Source organism: Patella vulgata, chromosome 9 (genome assembly GCF_932274485.2).
Source record: "Patella vulgata chromosome 9, xgPatVulg1.2, whole genome shotgun sequence".
In the NCBI taxonomy this organism is placed as follows: Eukaryota; Metazoa; Mollusca; class Gastropoda; family Patellidae; genus Patella; species Patella vulgata.
The window spans coordinates 28,374,047-28,398,676 of record NC_065887.2 but is presented as its reverse complement, the minus strand read 5'-3'; the positions used below and the strand labels follow the sequence as shown (position 1 = coordinate 28,398,676).

Sequence of the window (24,630 nt, the reverse complement as noted above, 5' to 3'; positions counted from 1 at the left end):
AGTACCTTGCAACTGACAAAAAACATTAAAGGGTGTTTCAGAGTAAGTTGGTAATAAAGAATAAACTCCTTCATACGACCATTGTTTGCCCTCAATACAATGTGAAACAATTTGAAATATATATAGACAATGTTCTATTCATAAATAAATATGACTGGAGAACAGGCATGGTCTATATAATGCATCTTGTATAAACAATTGAATTCAAGATAAAAGAGGTGGAAGGATAACAAAAGTAATGAAATTTACACGGTTAGAGGATTGACTTTTACACATATGGGGACTGGTTGAAAAATTCTAAGCCTGAAAAGAATAGATCATTTGGGTTGAAACTAACTTTTGCCACCAACAAGAACTGCAACTGTAGTGTTATTATGTTCTTCGTACCAGAACATCTTGTGAACCTACCAATTGAAATCACCAGAAATGGATAAAACTTACAATAGGGCAGTCATCAAGTACCTGCAACTGAAAGGACTAACCCAAACACAGATATATGCCGACACGGTCTTCACTTTAGGGCATGATGTCCATTCCTTTTCCACAGTAAAGAAGTGGACTGCGGAATTTAAGCGTGGAAGAGCGAGCCTTGGCGATGGTCCGCTTCCAGGAAGGCCATCAACAACAAGAAAACATACCCGGGTGTATGACATGGTGATGGCTGATCGACGATTGACGAATCGACATATTGTAGTGGTGTGGGCATCACTCATGAAAGGGTTGCGCACATTATCACCAATGAGTTAGGAATGCCAAAAATTTCTGTAAGATGTGTGCCAATTAAGCTCTTGACAGCGGATCAGAAACGTGTCAGATTCCTGACGTGACAATTTGTGCCATTTTAAAGCAAATCCTGATAATTCTTTGGCCAAATTTGTAACCTAAGAACCTGTTTTCAAAATGAACTGGCCGGTCGCCATTTTCCGAGTAATGATGATGTCATGTCAGCTGTGTACGACTTTTTTTAGGGTGGCTGAAGAAAATTGATTCCTGACCGGCATCCAGGCCTTGCAACATCGTTGGCAAACTTGTTTATACCTCAAAGAAAAAAAAATGCAAACCAATGACTTTGTACAGGTCTTTCACAGATAGGCTTAGCAATTGTCAGCCAGCTCTTGTATGTACAATGGGCTTCACTATAAAGATGATTAAAAAGTTGCATTTTATTCAATTCTGACAGTGGTCTCCCTTATTTCTTGTTATCAATAACACAATTATCAAGTAGCTCAATGAGTAGGGTACTGGCTGGCTAACCTGGCGGTCCCTAATTCAATCCCCGTGTTGGCCGAGTCAATGTTCCTCAAGACTTCCAGGTGTTGATGCCAGTGGTAAATGGTGGAGGATCTGTCAAAGAACAGCCGCACGTGTGCACGTAAAAGAACCCTTTATAGTTGGAATTCGGAACAAGAGAAGACTGTAGTGCTGTTGTCTGAGAAAATTTCCATCACAGTATACTGCATGGCACAAACTACTCTTCATTAGCCGGGATAAAGTAGGATGTTACACCTCATTTCATTTATATCACAGATAATGAGTAAAACATATAACATGATTTCAGAGCTTAAAACTGTTAGTGTAATATAAATCAAATTAGTTTAATATCAGAAAATTCAACAGCTCCATTTGCCATTCCTACCTTTCATAAGACGTTCACATCTTGGGCCCACAAAACCATCTACACAGATACATCTCTTCGACACAGGATGCCTAGTTGATCCATGTAAACATTCCTGTGACAACATAGATAGTGAAATTCAATGTTCTACAGTCTGTTATAAAGGGCAGTTAATTTTATATTAGTATAGTAACTCGTTTAACTGAATATCAAGACTAATCATGGGCACAGCAACACAAAACTTAGAAAGTCTTTGTAATTGTAATTCTGCCATAGTAAAGGAGGAAAATGCTAAGCTGGTGCAATCTTAAAATTATCAGGTAGTTTATTACAAATAATGACAGCTGAGGAACTCATGGAACAAAAGCCATCGTGTTTCTTACGCAGGTGAAGTGTATTTTTTGACAGGAGCGAAACTTGGTTATTTATGCCATAGTTCAATGGCGTACAGAGAGGCGATACCATAGCCACACTGGTATATGATGTAATGAGGTTTTTGACACTATCAAATTCAGGTGTTATAGTCACAACCGATGTTTTGAATAGGTTACAGTTTCAGGACTGTCTGTGGTATATTTACAAGATATTTATCTAAACGAGAGAGAGAGGTGATATTGTTAGGTGGACTAACTAATAGCCATCACTGAACAATCCAAGTCGTGCGGTGGGTTAAATGTTATACAACGTTTTGTGGCAGGGATGAAGTTAACCGCCCCACAGCTGATGTCTCTTGTACAGTTTATAACACAGTTCATTTTATTGTTCGCTGTGAACGAACCTATATGTTGGGATTCGTCAACCAATCTGTCTTGACATCCTGGTTTCATGGTCATTTTCGAAACCGAGCAAATACATTGTACTACGTCCAATCTACAATTGACAAATTTGTTAGATATAAAATCCCCTAAAAACCTTGCAACCCATTTACAACTTAATGTTCTAATACTCATGAAAATTATAAAAAAAAAACAAATTATATTAAAATTGACTTGGGTGGAAATTAAAATTGACTTGGGTGAAAATTATAAAAAACAAATTATATTATTTTTCATGTCCCTTATCAGCCACCGTAAAATATAGTATAACTAGTTAGATTCTCAAAATGTGATCTTTGAGCCCGTCTTAAACTAAGTTTTTACACCTTGTGTCACTCTTAAGTGATATGTTTGGTTTCCTGACTTATTTAGCCAGCTGTTAGGGTTTGTTTCAGCTATGGACTTTAAGCCAGGCGCAGACGGGCAACTTTTTCGAGCAACTTTCAGACAACAGTGAAATCGCTGGTCGTTGAAAGAACAAATCGCTCGTCTGCGCCAACGGGCAACAATAGTTGCCTGTTGTTGCTCCGAGTTGCTTCTCGTTGCCAAATATCAAACATGTTTGATATTCGACAACAGAAAATCGCTCGTCGCCGAGAAATTGTTCATCTGTTGCTTCAAAATTGCTCGTCTGCGGCGGTAGACGAAAACATTCAACAAGCAACTGGTTAACTGTCCAATCAGCGAGCGCTCTACTGTCATGTGATACTTCAAGATTTCACGTATTGCTTTTGTTGTTGTATGTACGGCGCCATTTTGAATGATCACGGGATATCGGCATTCCGGATACATCCGGGGAAAAATTGCTTCTCGTTGCAGTCAGCGCACACGGGAGACCTCGAGTTGCCAATTGCTCGGAGTTGCCAGTAGTTGCCAATTGCTCGGAGTTGCCAGTAGTTGCCTATTGCAGCAACAAGCGACGAAAAGTTGACCGTCTGCGCCAAGCTTTAGCTCTTAAGTAGCATTAGCACAACATGTTATGTTCTTAAGCCACGCATTTCTGTTTCTTGTTAAGTATGACAAGTTTTCAAGAAAATTGTGGATCGACATTGAATTTTAACTCTAATTAAATGTGGATGGGCTAGGGGGAGCGCTCCCAGGTATGTGCACATTTTACAAGACTTACGACTTGCCCTTCCAAAATGATCTAGGGGTATATTAAACAAATACAGACTAGGGCAAAACAATATTTATAGCATCCGATCGAAAAATGAATAAGTTTTGTCCCCGAAAGATATAGAACAGCTTATCCGAAAGAAATACTCGGATGTTGACACGAGCTATTCCCGGAAAATGAACCTATATGACTTTACCAGACAGCGCCCAATCAACAATGTCTGGAACAGAAAGTCCGAGAAGTATCAAAGTCAACAAGGTTCGATCCCAACAATGCTTCAAACCAAAGGTGTAAATCAATAAGGTTAACCCTCTCACAGTCCCGATGCTTCACACCAAATAAGAAAAAAAGTTCTTTTAAATGTTTAGCCTCTATCGCGTTAAGAAAGTTTTCGGAAAAGGGTGGGTGAATCCCGTGCGAATATCGCGGAACACTGGGTCTGAATATCGATGGGGTTCGTAGGTCTACTCTCGTGGGCCCAATATTTGAAATACATCCATCAAAATCAAGTTTATTTGGTCTTAACACGGTTTTAGAAAAGGAGGGTCAACTCTCGAACGGAATGTCGTGGGATGCTCAATATCGATTGGGTTCGTCATTCTGGTAGGGAAGGCTGCAGAATATCGACAGGGTTCGTCCTCCCATGACCGCAATGCATCATACCAAATTTGAAGAAAATCTGTTATGGCGTGCAAAGGAAGGGGGCAGTATCTATACTTTTGGCCATAATACATTTTTGGTGTCGTGGTGAACAGCAGTATCTGCTCTATCACCTGTAAAAACTTCATTCTTGTATCGCAATTAGGTTGAGAGATATCCAGTGTGGATTTGGGAAGTAAATGTAAATTGCCTTGGTATAACTAAGGAGAAAAGCAGTAAGTGTAGATACTGCCATTATCCTTGGTACATGTATGACAACCTAGGTAAGGTGTTGGCAGTAAATGTAAATTGCTCTAGTATAAATATACTCAGCCAAATTAAAAACTTGACTCTCGGGATTTTTGGGACTAGATTTTTAATATTCGGTTTAAGGCAACAATTTAGTGTTATGGTGTGCACAGACGACCTTGAAATCAACAGAAAGCAAGAATACGTCTCGCCGAAAGTCCTTGACATTGATAACGTTCGTGATGTCACAGTAGCCCCCAAAATGAAATTCACAGACTTGGAGAACAATCGGAATGAAGTGTTTAGTAACGGTTGTGGCCTCCTCTAGCGTCTCGTACTGCCACACAACGTCTTCTCATGGATCTCAGAACATTAGTAAACACAACCCGAGGAAGAGCATGTTGAAGGTCCTGTAACGTCAGTGCTGGATTCATTTGCTGGCGAACACGTCGACCCAGTTCGTCCCAGATGTGTTCAATAGGATTAAGGTCAGGGCTAAGCGACGGCCAATCCAGGACTTGGACACCGGCATTTCTTAAAAAATTCTGGGTAGCAATTGTTGTATGGGGTCGAGCATTGTCTTGTTGAAACGTTAGTCCAGGCCCATGTCTCTGCAGAAACGGAAGAAGAACAGGTTGCAAAATCTGATCCCTGTACTGGACAGCATTTAAGTTCCCTTGGACAACAACAAGAGGAGAACGTCCATGTGCACAAAAAGAACCCCAAACCATGACGCTGCCGCCACCAAATCGGTCAACTTCTCTGGTGCATACTTGAGCGTAACGCTCACCTCGTCTGCGGTACACTCGGACCCTGCCCTCGGCAAATCTCAAAGTGAATCGAGATTCGTCACTAAAGACAACCGAATTCCACTGTCTTTGAGTAAATCTTATGTGTCTTGTGGCCTACACAAGTCGGTTACGGCGATGAAGAGGTGTCAATATTGGTCCATTATAGGGCCTCCGAGCTCGAAGACCAGCAGCCTGCAAGCGATTTCGAACAGTTTGTGCAGTTACCCTTCCACCAAACATCTCTCTACTTGTGGGGGTTGCAGTGACAAATCTGTTTCTAAGATGACGTAATCGTATTGCTTGATCTTCCTGGAGTGACGTCACACGTGGCGTTCCCGCCCTTGGGCGGTCGGCAATAGTTCCAGTTTGAAGCACTCTCATTCTAAGATTAATTATTGTCTGGCGTGAACAATTAAAGGCTCTTGCAACAGTGACCACAGATTGACCAGCATAGAGCCTACCTATAGCACGTAGACGTTCTACATTTGAAAGGCGCGGCATTTTCTAACAAAGATGAAAATAACAATTTTAATTTGTTTTTCCAGTTCAAGTTACGTGTGCGTGTTCAGTTTAAGCAAACTTGCATCGATTGACCTCACGAGTTTGTGTTTTCACGTGTTTTTATAGGTTTTTCATCTTTATATGCTCAAAATGGGCAGTATCTGCATTATCTCAGTCCCACAGAGAAATATATCAAAAGAGAACCAAAATATTTCCGTACATTCATGGGCGTCACACATAGGAGGTTCCGGGGTCGCCCCCCCCCCCAATAAAAAAAAAAAATTCATAGTAGGCTCTAACTCCTAATTATTTACAACAATTATTAGGATTAGTTAAGATTCTATCTGTATAAAACAATGTACAAATTAAAACCACAAACACTTATGTTTACTTTTTGAAATCCATTTATAATACACAAAATGTACAAAATACTTTAAATATCTAAACAACTTTCTTGTAAATGTCAATGTGTATATGTATATAGTATTGTAGTTAACAAGGTGATTGTCAAATATGCATCCTCATAAACTATGTGATCAAGTTTTGTTTCATTTGGATCCTCCTCATAAAAAATCCGGTGGGGGGGGGGGGGGTGGATGGCTGAAAGGTTAGCGTGCGCGCGTGGTATCATAAAGTCTGTCATTGAGTCGACTGGCGTGGTTTCGAATCCCCGGTTGTACGTGACAAGGAGTAGGGTCCCCTGTCCAACCTCGTGGGTTTTCTCCGGGTCCTCCCACTGCTATATTAAAACATATGTTAGTCCCGAAATGACCTAGTTTGTGTCGAGTGGACGTTAACCCCACTTCTCTCTCTCATAAAAATTCCCCTACTAAACTCTCTTTGTCGAGTTGTTCATAACTCAAGCGTAACATTCAATATGTAAAGGTCATGAAAAAATATGAATACGGCACCCCCTGACTTAAACATGATAAACATTGTATTGGTGTGATGTTTTAGTTTAACCCCGTAAAATATGCCCCCTGCGTCACAGATCTGATCATAAATGATCAGCCCAGATGTTATGTTATAATTGTATAATCGACTTTTGTTTAATCTATGTATGCTGTCCTTGCTGGATGAAATGATACAATAAAATCTTATCTTTGCGGACCCCCCCCCCCCCCATATTTCACGGCTGTAAAGTTGAATAAAGTAGCCCCTATCACGTTAACGTTTTCGGAAAAGGGGGGATACAGAGAGTGGAAAATCCATAGGGTTCGTCTTCGCATAACCGATATGCTTCACATCAAATGATTAAAAATTGTTGCCTCTGTCGCGTGAATAAGGTTATTTAACCAGCGGCTGCCAGGCAGGATACGCCCGCATTTTGCAAGAGATGGATAGAGAACAAGCTAAAACAAAAAGCGATTTTTCGTGCTATCAAGGGTCATAATTCAGGAAGTTACGATCCGATCTGCGCAAATATCGACAAGAACCAAGATCTTTGGGTTATAGAGATATACTTCAAGTTTCATGAAAATCGGATCAAAATTGTGACTTCTAGAGGGTCCACAAACTTGATATATACCATATATATTTACACTATTTGCGTACGAGAGGCGGTCATTTTGTCCGGCAGTTTTGGTCTGATTTTCGCGAAATTCGCACTCAGCCGTCACAAGGGTGTAACGGTGAAATACCCAGACGTTTTTTTTTTTCAATCGGATAAAAATTTTGACCTCTAGAGGGGCCCCAAGCTAAAAACGCAATTTTTCCATAATCCATGGTTACGAGTGCCGGCCATAACATCCGAGCACATGTGAGTAAAAAATAGGTTACGTGCCCTTGTTTTGAAAGTAGTCTCGCTTAACTAGTCTACCGACCATTCTACGTTTGATTTACGGGCCGGGATAATCAAGACTACGTTTTTTTACGAAACGTAACAAAGCTGTAACAAGAAATTGAATTTAGAAACACGCACGTTGGACAACTCAACAATTGTTTTAAGAACCTTGTAAAAGTATAATGAAACTACTGCTAGTATCATGTTCTTGCCCAACGCAAGTATTTGTACTAAACCAAAAAATGCCGCTCCTAACGGTACAGTTAATGATAAAGCAATTTAAATAAAACGAACGTAATTTCTAAAGCTGCTGTAATAACCCATAAGCTGAATATTATTGCTATTCACAATCATCAACAATAGATTTTTTATAGCTGTAATAGTTGATAGATGTGTAGAGAATTGCACGTGCATGGCTGTTTATAGTATCATAGACTCTACCGCTTGAGTATTATCATACTGCGTAATAAGCGAGAAATCACTTCAAGACAAGCCACTGAAGCGTCTAAATTCGCTGTGTCGAAACCAACTTTCTGTACGGAAAGTTTTGGGTGCACAGTCACCCTAATTATGGTAAAGTTCCCAGCACCCAGATTGGACATGGGAGTTTGTGGGTTGAATAATCAAATGGTCCGTCCTATCTGTATCAGAAAGCATCCTCATTGACCTTGGTGGCAAAAGTCTTTTCTTTTAGAGAGGGAAATGATGTTTAACGTCCACTTGACAGAAACAAGGTCATTTCGGACTAACACATGGTTCAATTTTATTTCCCTAATTCGAGGGGAAACCGTAGAGCCCAGAGAAAACCCACGGCCTACTCTTATATCGAATTCCAACTGCCAAGGGGCAGGGAATCAAACCCACGCCACTTGAATCAATGACAGAACTTCTGATCCAGCTGAAACTGTGTTTGGTCAAATTAATACTATAGGGATCACCATAGGACCTTAAAAAAAGAACAAAACCCCAAAAAAACTAAAATTTCAAATTTAGTATTTTATTATGTTTTTATATGAATGAATATGAAAAACTGATCACACTTTTACTGCTAAAATTATCTTTCTATATATATATTATACATTAACAAACATTACATATTTCATCTACATTCAACTAAACTCTCATTAACTTTACTCTCTACAAATAACTTTCACTCAACTACTAGTAGTATACATACAGTTTAAAATTTGGTTAGTCAACTGTTCAAAAGGAACTATACTAAGATGCAATCGAAAAGATCTAAGATCTATATGGGAATTTAAACTGAAACATAATTTACGTTGTAAAATACATTGGTTGTTTTTGTCACATTTGGCATCCTCTGCATATGATATAAATAAGGCAGCGTTAACTATACGTTTTAGGTAAAATATTTCAATGTGCCTGTCCTTAATTCGGTTGATCTAAGTCAGGAGATTATCTGTAGCTACATATTGTCTTTAGCCTAAAAATGATGATCAGTGACATACCAAGTCTGTATCAGTATCCAAATTACAAGGAATTTAAAATATTAATAAGCTTTTTCTCGGTATAGTTCCTTGGTCTACATCAATACAACTAAGAATAATATCGCAAATTTTAATTAATACTAATATTTTGATTTATGTATTATTAAAATCATGCTTGATTGATTGTTAATTATAGATTCACTTTTATTTTTAATAATTGATTACAATAAATATTGCTGTTGACATTAATTGGAGGTGACCAGTACCTCATTTATTTGATCTGTCCATTTCTAGCGACAAAAACTACAAAACACTTAACTGTTACAATTTTAACAAAATACAAGTATAACAAATGTTATCAAATCTTACAAAGTAACAATACATTCAACAAATTATCAAGTCAAGGTGTTGTTCATGTTGTTTAAACATTTAGTCAATTTATCCCAACTGATCCTCTTCTAATTTTTGTGAACTAAACAAAAAAGTATCACCCAAGAAATAACTTGGAAATTTGACATATTTATAAATGTACTGTGGATGAATGCCGTCACAGAATGCCGTCTACCAATTTGAACAGATTTGTATCAACTCAAAATAAACAGTAGACAAGAATAAATGTTTCCATGACCACAAGACTTTCATTTACTCACATGACCACAAGACTTTCATTTACTCAATATAAGAACTACTCACAGTGTCAATTCACCTTTTTTCAAAAACATCAGTCTTAACACATTTTAAATTGATATGATGAACATGTTGAAACAAAAATGCAAATACCATATCCCAATAGCAATAACACCCAATCTTGAATACAAGTTAATGAATACTGGTTTCTGTGAAATCTTATGATAAAATGACCGTGGAACTCATTTACCAATCTATAATTGCATAAAAAATACATTCATACTCATCCCTGAATATATCTATATATATAGGAAAGTTAGTTCTTGGGTGAACTGTAAATGGCACACAAATAGTCATCCCAGCTATAGAATGCCCCACAACTTGATTGACAGCTATCAATGAACAATCTCATACAACTTGAACAGTTTGTATAAAGTTTTGTAAATATCTTTCACATTTCACTTTTGTAGAGATGAATAAATCAATTACACTGTTCCACACACACTTTGGGTTATTTCCCATAGTTTATTTCATTTTAGAAACCCATGCCACCTCCCATTCCACCCATACCACCCATTCCTCCCATGCCACCAGCTCCCATATCTGGTCCAGATTCAGGTTTAGGTAGCTCAACTACCACCGTTTCAGCTGTTGTAAGAAGGGAAGCTACTCCAGATGCATCAACTAAAGCTGTTCTCACAACCTGAAATTGATATAACATATATATATACATATATATAATACTTTTTCTATTCATTATTAATTTATGTTATTTTTTTAATACTCTCTGTTTTGGAAGGTGTCTTTCTGGGCATCTGTCAAGATCTAGCCACTGATCAAAAGCTGCAATAACCAGTAAAATATGAGAATGTCAAATACTTCATTTAACAGTTATTCTAGATTCAATTCATTATGTTGTATTAAAATATAGACGTGATGTCATCCTTTGATGTTGGCCTATTATTATTTCAAATAAATACATTGTTTATACTAGATGAAATATAGATTTGTGTCACAATTTCAATGAAATGCACATATGGGCTTGTGTGGGAGAGAGAGAGAGGGAGAGAGAGAGAGAGAGAGAGAATATGGGGTTTAACATCCACTCCACACAAACTAGGTCATTTCAGAACTAACATATGGTTCAATTTTATTTCAATAATTCGACTGCGTGTAGGGGTCTTTAGAAGTGGGAGGAACCCAGAGGAAATCCAAGAGGTTGGGCAGGTGACCCTACTCCTTGTCAGTACAACCAGGGAATCGAAACTATGCCAGTTGACTCAATGACAGACCTTATGATACAACGTGCACATGCTAACCATTCGGCCATCCAACCCCCCGCATATATGGGATAATGTCTGTATATCAAGCTGTTGGACTGAAACAAGAATTTGCGTAACATATACTATTCAAAAAAAGTAGGGGATATTTGATTTTGGGGGCATAATACTAAAATATGCAAATGACTACGAAAAAAGTCACTATAGAACCTAACAGAAGAAACATTTCCAGTGACGCCCAAACGCACCAATAGCTACCGCATGGAATGCAGGTGATGCTTGGGATCATCATGGGGGTCGAACCCAAGATTTGCACGACTCTGACTTTGAATGTTACAGTCATTGTGGCATTGAATTCCAGGGTGGAAACATCAGTTTAATTGTTTTAGTGACCAGAAAACAAATTTTGATATGCGTCGGCTTACCCAAAATGAAAGGTTACGTGCCCTTGGCATGCTACAGATCGGCACAACACAGGCGGTTGTGGCGCGGACGATGAATGTTTCTCAGACTGTCATAAGCATGCTATGGTCCAGATACCGTGATACACAATCTGTACAGGACAGACCACGCTCAGGTCGACCAAGGGCGACAACTCAAGCCCAGGATCGATTTATCCGTACCATGGCCTTGAGAAATAGTGTCATCACAGCAAATCAGATCAGCGCTCGTCTTCAAACAGACACTGGTGTGAGAGTGAGTGGCCAGACGATTCGGAATCGACTGCATAGGGGTCACCTTCGCGCCCGACGTCCTCGCGTGATCCCTTGTTTGAGAGATCATCACATTCAGGCAAGACGTCGTTGGTGTAGGGATCGTCAACACTGGGATAATCGACGCTGGAGCAATGTGATGTTTTCAGATGAGTCAAGGTTCACTGTTGATTTTTTGGACAGACGTAGGAGGGTGTGGCGTCGTCGAAACGAGCGCTTCCAAGACGTTAACGTCATCAGACATGATCGATTTGGGGGTGGTTCTGTTATGGTGTGGGGAGGCATCACTGTTGCTGGAAGAACGGCTTTACATGTTGTTGCAGGGCGTGTTACAGGCCAGTACTACCGGGACAACACTCAGGTCAATGCTCTCTGCAGTATCAATATATTACTGAATAGCTCCCTCTCGACCATTAAATGGCACTTGAATACGACACCAGAAAATACAGGTTATGATTTCAGTGCTCTGTTTTTACCTTAGTAGGATCAATAATTCCTCTCTTGATAAGATTATCATATTCTCCTTTTAATGCATCATATCCAAAATCATCTTTACCATTTAAAACTTTCTCTACCACTACATGAGCATCTACACCAGCATTTTTAGCTATTGTTAAACATGGTACTCGCAATGCTTTTAATACTATTTCTATACCTGTAAAATATATCAAATCAAATTTAAATACAAGATTTCACATTAAGACGCATTTTTAAAATGTTTCCATTTAAAAACTTTTTCATATGTCTGAATTTAAAGTTATGCCAACTATTATTTTTATCTTCCCTGATTTTGAGTTTATAGCTGTTTTTCTGCATATTCTTCCTTCAATTATAACGCCAAGAGTTTGTCTTTTTTTAAAAAAAGATCAACAGGATCTTGACTTATTTTTATCCAATCTGAATGACTAGGCAGTCGTAACCTAATTCAACGACAGTGGTAATAATAGTAATATCATGTATCAAGCTGAATGACAGGAATGATATATAAATCATAACTGGACGATGGTCCTGATTTTATCTAGCTCAAGTAACTCTACATCTTACTTATATATACAAGTAATATTCTAATATGGTACTGAGCAAAAATAATCTGGCTCAATCAAATCGTATATGAGTAAAAGGTAGCACACAAATGTGATTAAAATAACTGAACCTAGCAGTTTTAAGGAATTTTTACCTGTCAATCACTTTTAATGGCTTATAATAAACCCTTGTTAGATTATGATAGAAGATGTCCAATAGAATACATGTACTTTAAATAGCATTCCATTTAGTTAAGATTTATTTTTTCCTGCTTCGCAACTAATCTATTGAATGCAATATACTGAACATAAGTGGAGAACATACAATAGAGTTAGTTACCTGTTTTAATATCATCATTTTCTGGTTTAATTTCCTGAAGTGTTTGAACACATCGTAATAGAGCAGTACCACCACCTGGTACAATACCTTCCTCTACAGCAGCTCGTGTAGCGTTTAACGCATCATTTATACGATCTTTCTTTTCGTTAACTTCTACTTCACTAGTTCCACCAACCTATACAAATAGAAACAGTATACTATATAAACATACTTACCAACAACATTCCCTCTCAATATACTATGTATATTACACTGAAAATCCAAGTGAGTCCTAAGGGAAAAAGCCTACTTACTTCATCGACAACTGCCAATCCCTGATCGCTTCATCAAATTTTAACAAATGGCCAAACCTGCACCAAGTGACGAGTGAGCATCAGACTTGATGAAGTCCAGATATTAACACCCCTTTGTACCATTTGAATGACAAGGGTGGCAAATCAAGTACCGAGAAAATGTCGTGTTAATTATTTTGGACTTTGAGGAATTGTCAAGTCAAATAAAACTATATCTAATACCTTTAATACAGCTACACCATTAGATAGTTTAGCTAATCTTTCATTAAATTTTTCTTTTTCATAATCAGATGTGGAGAGTTCAATATCATCCCGTATCTGGTTAATTCGTTTCTCTATTTCAGCTTTATCACCTTTACCCTGTTTTAATATAAAGTATATATAGTCAATGAATATCTAATATTTTACCCTGCTTTATTAGAAAATTTATATAATTGATAGTCAATGAATGTCTAGCATCTTGAAGCTTTGACATCCTCATTTTCTGTGTCTGAAGATCCATTTTCCAAAAATAGGTAAATAATTTGGGGTAAATGAACCCATTTCAAAGTAAATTAATGTGAACACTGAGTCACTAAAGCAATCAGTCTAATTCCTTTCAGTATTAACAAAGATATGATGAAATGATAATTTTGCATTATTCAGCATCCTTTAGAAAAGATATGAACAAGCCAGCACCACATAGCATGGGATAATTAGAGATTATCCAAAAAATACATGGTTAACTTTATGTAACATTTATCTTCAAAAATACAAATACTTTCTAGATTATATACACTAATCATTTACACTAATTTTAGACATTCTGCTCAGTATGAATTTTATGCTCAACATCAATTTCTGACAAGACATTGAAGTAATGAACATCTACACCAAGTCTAAACTTTCAATCAGAAACAAAGTTATTGTGTTCAAAAAGGTGCAACGCACCTACAGATGCTAAGCAGATGTTCACCATCGAAGTTTGAATATTCTACCTTAATTAGACAAAGAGTTATGTGATAAAGATGGATGGACAGATAATCAAACACACACCTTCATTATCAGCGTATCATCTTTAGTTATAATAATTTCCCCTGCATTACCAAAATCTTGCATCTGTACATCTTCTATTTTATACATACTAGCTTCATCACCAAATACCTAGTTAATCAAAATTAAATATTACGTAACAAACAAGCGCTGAAATAAGCGTCCGGACACGGACAATGTCCGGGCGAATTGACCCCTTTTGACAGGCCAAATTGCCTTTCGTCCGGACATAATTGTCCGACCGTGTTTTTGTAATAAAACATTATGTCAAAAATATTTGAGTCGATCGCTATTTATTATTAGACTCGAAAGTCCAGAACCAAAAATATCAATGACCCGAGTCATAGTGAAAATGTTACTATTTATATCTCGGCCGCGTGCAGATAAAATCTTCAATAATTTTTAGAATCGACTCTTTTACGCTGGTTATATCAACGACCCGAGTCATAGTAAAAATATTACTATTTATACATGTATCTCTCTCGGCCACGTGAAGAAAAAATAATGAATAATATTGAGAATCGGCTCTTTTACACTGGTTATTCGAGTCTCGTAGCTAGCTTTGCGTTACTTTCGTATATGATTAGCTCTAAATCACACCTAACATGACATGTAATTATATAAATTATTAGTTATAAAAGTAATAATATTTTAAAATTAGTTTACAAGAAAATGTCCAAGTTGACTATGGATGTAATTAGGGACAGATTTTTTATACGAAAATATCTCACTTTGTTGGACACTTCCAATGTGAATGTAAATAGAAGAGCCGTGAAAACATGTCGAATAAAATAACTTCTTACTTTTCCCAACCCTCGGACACGGATATCCCGGCTAGTGGGACCGTTCCAGAAAATTCAAAGACTGGTACTGTGTCTTAATCTTATGTCTCTCATAAAGACACTTCTAAACGGGGGGCGTCGCCGTCACCAGTTGGAAAATTACAAAAACGAGCCGTAGAACTAGAAAAGTGGATCAAAAATGACTTGGCAGATTCTGAACCATTTACGACAACTCAAGATGTCTATTCTTTAGTTAAATTTGAATCTTAATCAGAGTTTTTAGGATTTAGTCTCCAGCCCAACCAAAGAGATTAATGACATTATTATATGAACTATAAAGTTGTATTCCATATACATATAAAAACTTAAAACTCCAGGTTGTATGTGAGTCATCAATTTATTTTATTAATAAATGTATGTATAATAATATATATAAACATAGTAAATTTCAACAGTTTTTTGGTTTAATATACTTTATAAAGTATTTGTCAGGCTGAAAATCTGAAATGTCCGGCCGAAAATCAGTTCAGCCTGACATGATGTCAGGCTGAACCTTAGCAGTTATTTCAAGGCTTGGTAACAAACTCTCCAAATAAATATTCATCTCAAAACAAAAACTAGAGCTATATTGGAAACATGATCTAAGCCAAAAGTTTAAATTCCTTCTTTTCAAATATTACTGTATTTGAATGCCATGAAATGGTTAAGGAGAAGTCTGGAATCTTAATTGCAAAGTAACAATTTTCTCAGCTCTATGAAATCAATTTAATAAGACTTTCAATGGTCTGAATATAATGGTCAAGAAATTAATCAAATGTATCAAGGGGTGATGATAATATAACAATAATATTATACTAAATTGCACCTTGATCATTCTCTAGCATCATATCAATATATTCATGTCAATACATACATAAACTTTTATATATGATGCATATTTTATTATGCTCTGTTACAAATAACATTCTCTAAAAATAGTGTTTATTTAACCAAAATATAAAGTTTGTACCTGTCCACCAGTAGCAATTGCCATATCCATTACAGTATTCTTTCTATTATCACCAAATCCTGGAGCTTTTACAGCACAAACTTGTAAGCTTACTTTTAATCTATCAACAGACAAATATAATAATAAATATTCCATTACAAAATTTCAATCAATTTAACTACTTTAGCCTTTATTGATTATGTGATTTTAACAAGCTGTTGCCATGTAAGATCCACCCACATTTTGCAAGAGATGGACAGAGAACAAGCCAAAAAATAATGTGATTTTTTTGTACTATCAGGGGCCATAATCCAGGAAGTTACAACGGTGATAAATTTAACCATTTTTTAAAATTGGATAAAATTTGTGACCTCTAGAGGGTTCACAAGCTAAAAATGTGATTTTTCGTACAAACATGGGCCATATTTCAGGAAGTTACCGTCCGATCTGCGCAAATATCATAAGGTTCCACAATCTTTGGATTATTAACATATTTCAAGTTTCACCAACCTTGGTATTACATGTTTACACTATTTGAGTACAAGGAGCAGCCATTTTGTCTGTCAGTTTCAGTTAGATTTTAACGAAATTCTATCTCAACCTTCATTGATGTGTAACAGTAACATATTTAAACGGTTTTTACAATTAAATACAAAATGCGACTTCTAGCGGCTCCACAAGCTAAAAATGGGATTTTTCAAACAATCAGGGGCCATAATCCAGGAAGATACATTCAGATATGCGCAATTATCGACAGGAACCAAGATCTTTGTGATATAAACATCAATTTAAAGTTTCATCAATTGGATAAAAATTGTGGTCTCTAGAGGGTCCACAACCTTGATATACCATATTTTTACTCTTGATATACCATATGTTTACACTATCTGCGTACAAGAGATGGCCATTTTGTCAGGCAGTTTTGGTCCGACTTTCACGAAATTCGAACTTAACCAACATTACGGTGTAACGGTGATATATTCTAACGTTTTTCTAAATCGGATAATAATTGTGATCTCAAGAGAGACCACAAGCTAAAAACGTGATTTTTCGTACAATCAGGTGCCATAATTCAGGAAGTTAGGGTCCGATATGCGCAAATATTGAAAGGAACCAAGATCTTTGTGTTATAAACTTACATTGCAAGTTTCAACAAAATTGGATATAAATTGTGACCTAAATGGTGATATAATAATACGTTTTTTTAAATCGGATAAAAATTATGACCTCTATAGGGTCCACAAGCTAAAAACGGGATTTTTCGTACAATCAAGGGCCATAATTCAGGAAGTTACGGTTCGATATGCGGGAATATCGAAAGGAACCGAGATTTTTGGGTTATAAACATGCATATCAAGTTTCATCAAAATCGGTTCATGATTGTGACCTCTATAGGGTCCACGAGCTAAAAACATGATTCTTCGTATAATCAGGAGCTATAATCCATGAAGTTTGGATCCGATACATGCCAATATCGAAAGCAGCCGAGATCTTTTGGGGATAAACCTATATTTCAAGTTTTGTCAAAATCGGATGACAATTGTGACCTGTAGAGAGTCCACAAACAATTGTGGACGGACGTCCGTTCAGACATACGGACGTTCAGACATACGGACGTCCGGTCGGACAGGGGTGACGACAATACACGTCCACATGAAAATGTGGGCGTATAAAAAATTGTAAAATAAAAAGATAATTTTCTATAATATGAAATATTACATCATGTATCAGGCTGAATGACAGGAATGATATATAAATCATAACTGGACGATGGTCCTGACTTTATCTAGCTCCAATACTTAATCTTACTTACAGCATAAATAAGAATTGTTTATTTTACGGAGCACAAAGATGATGGCTGATTTAATACATGTAACTCTCAAAATAAAGATATCCCCAAATTTTGTGATGAAAATCCTATAACCTGGGTTAAATTTGGCTATGTGTTTAATCAGTGTTAGTAAAGATCAATTTGACGAACTTCAAAACGTATATAATAGAATGTAATGAGGTTTAATGTTGCATCCACACATCACTTAATTCTATGGTTGCAATAGGAGGGAAGACTACTGACAGATAATGTCTCTGCCTACTCAGTCACAAATTACAATTGCCACGATATCTTTTACATACACAATCAATTTGAACATTGGTTGTCCATTTTTTTTCAATCCTGACAACAAGTCAATTCGTACCAATAAAGCCAACAATCATATATCTATAACAAATTTCAATGTTGTTACCTGTTTAAAACTAATGTACTTAGAGCTTCACCATCAACATCTTCAGCTATTATAACTAGTGGTTTTCTAGCCTGATTAGCCAACTCTAATGCTGGTATTATAGACTGCACACTAGAAATCTTCTTCTCACTAAATAAAACCAAAGCATCTTGAAATTCACACTTGGCTCCTGTAATATACAAGCAATGCTTATCATGGAAATTCATTTACAGAACATCAGAAACTCATCTCATGCTGTGGATTTCAATGTAAAAAACAAAATTTAAAAAAGAAAATTGGTTACAGAATAAACTAAGTGGCTTTTACTTTTGCAGAAAACAGCATGAGCAGCAGTATTCTTTTCTAAATGTCACAAGCAAATATTTGAAAATTCAAATGTAACCCAAGTAGGGTCTACTTTTAAGATACGAGACGTTACGTATTTATTTTAGCCAATTTCAAAGAAATAAATACCAGTGGTTGCCATGCTAGATACGCCCACATTTTTACGAAATTCGAACTTAACCTTCACTGAGCTGTAATGGTGATATGTTTAAACGTATTTTAAAATTGAATACAAATCTCGACTTCTAGAGGGTCCACAAGCTAAAAACATAATTTTTTGAACACTCAGCGGCCATAATCCCGAAAGTTACGCTTCGATATGCATGATTATCGAAATTGAATCAAAATTGTGACCTCTAGAGTGTCCACAAACTAAAAGACATGATTTATTCGAACAAGGGGCCATAATCCAGGAAGTTACATTCCAATATGTGATTATCGAAATTGAATCAAAATTGTGACCTCTAGAGTGTTCACAATCTAAAAATTCTTATTTCATTTGAGGCAGTGGGTCTTTAATTTGGGTTTTTGTACCATTTCTTAACAACTAGAAGATTTTCCTTGCCATGACATCCGTCCTGCATCACAGACAACAAAGCCAGTGCACTACTCAAAAGTCAAGGGAATAAACTTGTCGAAACTTATAGACAAGGGCTTTTTAAAATTCTGTATCAGGCTGAATGACAGGAATGATATATAAATCATAACTGGACGATGGTCCTGATTTTATCTAGCTCCAATAACTTTACATCTTACTTATATATACAAGTAATATTCTAATATGGTACAGAGCTTTTATTGATCCTAACAATCACATAATATCTGCAAATAAAGCACAATCAACACATCGGACACCCAATGTCAGGCATTTACAAATAATTAAGTATATTTATAACAAACCTTTTGCCGTGTTCATAAAATATGGAGAAATGTAACCTCTATCAAATTTCATTCCTTCTATAGTTTCTAACTCATCTTTTAATGTTTTACCATCCTAAAATAGAGTTTAATGAAGACATGATAATATGATGAATAATGCCAGATTTTTTGTACAGTTTTGCTATCACCAGTTTTGGATTGTCTGTGGTGTTCAATGCAAATTTGCGGAAAGGTGCCGCTGCAGTCTGTGATTTGATGACAAGATTAGTTCAATAAGCTAAAAATCAAAACAAGGTAGCCTATAAAATTGATTTGTATGAAGCGATGACAACACAACCAAAGACAATTCAGAAATAGCCACAATATTTGAAAATTAAGTCATGCGACAGTAGTCAAGACACTAGGCAACTGAATCCACTCATAGCAATAACTCGCCAGTAGCACACCTATCCATCCAATTCTAACCTTTAATACGTTTTTTATTAAATCAAATATTGATATAAATGTCATCAACACCCTACTTTACTGCAACCATACTTTACCTTAAAGTAACCACTCCAAATCCATTAGATTTAAAAACAAAAATTTCCAGCAAATATACATCGATAATGTACCAACCTTTACAGTGATAACTCCATCACGCCCAACTTTCTTCATTGCACTAGATATTAAATTACCAACTTCAGTATCACCATTAGCAGATATTGTAGCAACCTAGAATGAAACCAAAGAAGATTAGCCAATGGAATCATTGCAAACTGATAGAGAAAGAAATGGGGTTTAACGTCCATGACACAAACTATGTCATTTCGGGACTAACATATGGTTAAATTTTATTTCAATAATTCGCTTGCACATAGGGGAAACCTGAGGACCTGATAACCGGGGGATCAAAACCATGCCAGTTAACTCAATGACAGACCTTATGATATGTGCACGTGTTAATCATTCGGCCATCAACCCACCTGCAAAGTGATATATTGATTAGTTCTAAAGAAGGTTTAATGAGAGAATATATTATATTCCAAATAAATATCTCAGTCAATACACATTAAAAAGTAGTCTTGTAAAAGATCATGTTAGTCTAAATATGATTAAAATCCATCAATTTAAAAATAAGTTATGATGATCACTTTCTAATGACCCGACTACTATCATCATTTTTCGCCTTCGGATGAATAACTTCAGTTGTATCCGTTAATATCCAGGTTTAACCGATGCCGATTTTTGCTAAATTTAAGTCATGAAATTATCTATTAGCAGCCATCACTTAAAAGTCATTCAAGTCAAAAATACCTGAGCAATTTCTTCCGGTGTTGTCACATTTTTTGACATTTTCTTCAATTCAGCTACACACTGGTCTACAGCCATCATAACACCTTAATAAAGAAGAAATGAAATGGGGTTTAAACATCCAAATTTTTTGCACCAACAGATCTAAAGATGAAGATGGCCATGTGCCATGCAGTGTGCTATGAGGGGAAAATTTTCATGTACACGCTAATGTGTACACAAGGACTACATATTTTTCTGTCTTATCTGAACGAGTCAACGCTCTTACGGTACACTGGCCAGACCCTCCATTTCTGCACCACTTACATCGGAGAAACAAAGCTGGAAAATCCTAGGGTACTTTCTTGGTTAGCGAGTCAGGATCATACTGACTGAGCCACTGTTGCTTCCTAAAAAAGAGGAGCCCTATATAGATTTTTTTAATCTTTGTTTTTCTGAGGCCAAAAAAAAAGGGTCCTGTTTCCTGTAACGGATTTAAAATAGGGTAGGGTTATTTTTTTTTAATAATGTTACATTACATTGTTAGATCTAGTAGATGTACCGTAGCATAATATTAAATTCTGTGCGAAAATCTTCAATTTTATGTTAGGTTGAGTCTGCGCCGAGGAGCATGAATAGATTGGTGGATGGAATTCTTGGATAATTGTTTAAAATGTATCAGAGGCTAGATTATGATTTAAATATTCTCTTAGGGGGCAAATGGACTTTTTAATCTTTCTATGCTGAAAAAAATAGCGTAGGGAGGCCATTTTGTTCAAGGGAAAGAACTCGCGATGAAAACTTAAAAAATCATATCGTGCCGTCGCACGAAATAGGTCCGTAATAAATTTATTTGTCTTGTTTTAAATACCTATCGAGCAGATCCTATCCACCTGTTTGAAATATACGTTAGCTTGTTTTTGTCAAATTGTGTGCCGTTACCTATTAGAATGAAGGTTGTGAGGATTATGGCTTTTCAGGATGTGCAGTGTTAAATCTATACGAAACCCGTAGTCTCGATTTTCACGTCAGTTAGCAATCTCGCGTCAACAGTATGACAGTTCTTAATAATCGTTCCCTGTACAGTACTCGCTTATCCCAATCGGTAAATGCAGATTCAAAGAACGATGACATTTATATCCATTTATAGCAACAAATAATAAAGTCATTTTCACAAATCCGGTAGGCTTAGAGTATTTTGAACGGTCGCTCGTTGAACAAAAAAGTTTTTTATTTCCCTTGACAATAAAAAAAAAAATTGAGTCGGCAGGTTTTGTAATGCGTCGGTCCGGTTACCGGAAACATAACATTTTTTTTTGGCCTGATGCTTTAGAACCAGTTTTTCAAATTCTTATCTGAAATAGATCAACATGCAATAAAAAGATCATTCATACCTCTGCGGATTTCGATGGGGTTAGCTCCCTTGCTAATCTTTTCAAAACCTTCTTTAGCTATAGCTCTTGCAAGAACTGTAGCAGAAGTGGTACCATCCCCAGCTTCTTCATTTGTATTATTTGCAACATCTTGAACCAGTTTAGCACCAATATTCTGGAATTTATCTTTTAATTCTATGCTTTTAGCAACAGTAACCCCATCTTTCGTAATTTTGGGACTTCCCCAACTCTGTTCAAGGATAACATTTCTACCCTGAAAAGGTAAGATAGAAAACAAATAATTATTGACTTGAAGAAATGGAAACTGTATATTTATTTGTTGAAGCATGTAAAATGTTTCATTGAAAGACACAAATATAATGGAAATGAAATAGGATTATAACTACCTACTTTTTTTGTATCGACTGTGAGAGCAGTGAAATAAATATGCAAGTTAGTGAATGAACTACTGTAACCATCCTTTTCATTTTGAGAACAATCAACTTTGTTTAGGCCAAACAAATTCAATTATTAGTTCTTTAGGGGTAGTGATAATTAAACAGCCACCTGATCCTCGTGAATGCTTAGGGTGAAAATATGTAACTAAAAGACTTTAAGAGAAAATGATACCGGGTTTATCTAATTTTATGTGAAAACAGATGTAAGTTTTAAGAGGTGTTGCTAAGGAACAAAATTGGTCTGGCCTCAGTGGCCAAACATAGGTAAATGGAAACCTACTAAATTAGATATAATACCAGTAAAAGAAATTGAATTGTCTATTTGATTATCAACTTACTTTAGGTCCCATTGTCACGGCAACAGCATCAGTTAATATGTCAACACCCTGTAACATCAGTCCTCGAACCTCTGCACCAAATTTTATATCTTTCGCATAACATCTTGCTAAATTAGGTGTAAACTGGCGGACAACTGATGACCGTAAAACATTTGGTAGTCGATACATTGTTAAATTACTGAAATAGAATTTAAGAAAATTTTAATCAATCATAAGAAAACAGCAAGCCTATAGACGGCAGTTATTATGTAGTGCCTGGGTAGTGGGTAACCAGATCTAGAAACTAGCCATTTGATGATATGTTTGAATTAAAACACATTCAAACTAATTTATCAAGTACTCCAACTGCATGCCGTTTTTCCTTCTTTAACAAATGTTATATAAATGTTTCAAGCAACTAGTTTCATTATGTATAGCAATCGTTGTGAAAACTAAATCGGAGAGATTTCGATTTGACAGTTTTTACATATTTTTGAAACAGGTTTCGAAGTGTTTTGGTAATGTAACCATGTTATGCAAGGTCTTTTTCAAATTCTAAATGTTGCTATTATTAATTAATCATACATTATGCAAGAGCTAAATCTGTCTATTGCAGGTCTTTCTTTAGGCCTGAAATGTTCTCTAAATTATTAATTAGACATTGATTAACCTATCCAGACCATAATATGGCATCGCTAGCCTGCGATCTTTAGTGGATTGTGAGCCGATTTACTGCATAACTTTCCGTCACGATTTAACAATGAAATGGATAATCGAGACTATGCTATTTATCGTACTGACTTTATTAATGATGATCGACGCTAGGCGGAAATTTCAATCGCTTAGTTCTCGGTTCATAGTGGATCAATTTGAATGAAATTTTTAGCAAATTGCCTTTACATTATCTAGTTTTTAACTATTATAGTGATAACTGCCAACTCGTTATCGAATTTCCCATAATCTATCTTTAATTATTAATTAGCTTTTATATTTTACTTTGACATTTATTGCAAAAAAGGAAAAATTGACCTTTTGACCCCACCCCGCACTGAGCCTCTGCCCTATATAACTAATAGGCCTTCAACTAAAATTGCTATAACTTCTTTATTTCAACAACGATTTTGAATATTTTGGTGTCATTTTGTTTCTTCTTCCAAGACACATCCATTGCAATGATTACAAACCCATTGAAACGCTTTTATTTATTTTTTTTTTGTCTTATACCTACCCGGATTGGATTTTAATAACGTCAACGAGTGACCAATCAAAGCCGGTCCAGTGCAGACTATTTCGTCAGTTATGTCTATCGATAAAAAAATAAAAGCGGCAATAATTCGACATTCACTTGGAGTATGAACAAGATATTATCCTGAAGTATAGTCCTCAAAACACGTGCTGTTAAAAATAAAAGCACGTGTGGTTCTCGGGGTTGGGAATTGCATAACATGAGATAATGACATTGCTTCTTGAGCTCAAAAAGCTACTGAACAGACTGCATCTCAACATACCCACTGAAAATATACCTTGTTGAAGTCAATTTGAGCAGGCTGGTGCTTATTAGAGGATAATTTTCAGGATACTTGTGTAGACTTCTTCTCTAGTTATCACCTTGCTCTTCGAGAAATTTTCTGGTCTTTTCTGTAACCGGCGGGATCAGTTGTTGGATGGTCAATCTTTGCTTTTATGTTTTGTAAAATAAAGGCCACGTTTCTCAAAAAGCATGTATTCA

General features: G+C 36.3%; 1 protein-coding gene across 3 annotated transcripts; it reads right to left on the bottom strand.

Annotated features, from left to right (window-relative positions):
• Window positions 1-8,486: 8,486 nt before the first annotated feature.
• Window positions 8,487-24,579, bottom strand: LOC126832671 (heat shock protein 60A). 3 transcript variants are annotated; one of them, XM_050563536.2, is made up of 13 exons: window positions 24,425-24,579; window positions 22,923-23,100; window positions 22,148-22,400; window positions 20,778-20,860; window positions 20,100-20,195; window positions 19,503-19,596; window positions 18,279-18,447; window positions 16,057-16,156; window positions 14,269-14,376; window positions 13,456-13,593; window positions 12,941-13,115; window positions 12,055-12,233; window positions 8,487-10,288 (listed from the first exon to the last, which is right to left on the bottom strand). In XM_050563536.2, the coding sequence occupies exons 2-13, from the start codon at window positions 23,088-23,090 to the stop codon at window positions 10,121-10,123; spliced, it is 1,731 nt and encodes a 576-aa protein (XP_050419493.1). In that variant the 5' UTR covers window positions 23,091-23,100; window positions 24,425-24,579; the 3' UTR covers window positions 8,487-10,120. The 3 variants fall into 3 exon arrangements, with proteins under 3 accessions (XP_050419493.1, XP_050419495.1, XP_050419494.1); XM_050563538.1 differs by having other exon boundaries at window positions 24,414-24,564; XM_050563537.2 differs by having other exon boundaries at window positions 24,410-24,561.
• Window positions 24,580-24,630: the final 51 nt, after the last annotated feature.

Bases quoted from the DNA above. Each gene is read 5' to 3' on its own strand.
- LOC126832671 (XM_050563536.2), bottom strand. From the start codon at position 23,090: ATGTATCGACTACCAAATGTTTTACGGTCATCAGTTGTCCGCCAGTTT. The intron at 18,448-19,502 runs GTTTGTTATAAA...TGTATATTACAG, and splicing joins TTTTATGAACACGGCAAAAG to GAGCCAAGTGTGAATTTCAA. The intron at 14,377-16,056 runs GTACAAACTTTA...TTGATTAACTAG, and splicing joins CAATTGCTACTGGTGGACAG to GTATTTGGTGATGAAGCTAG.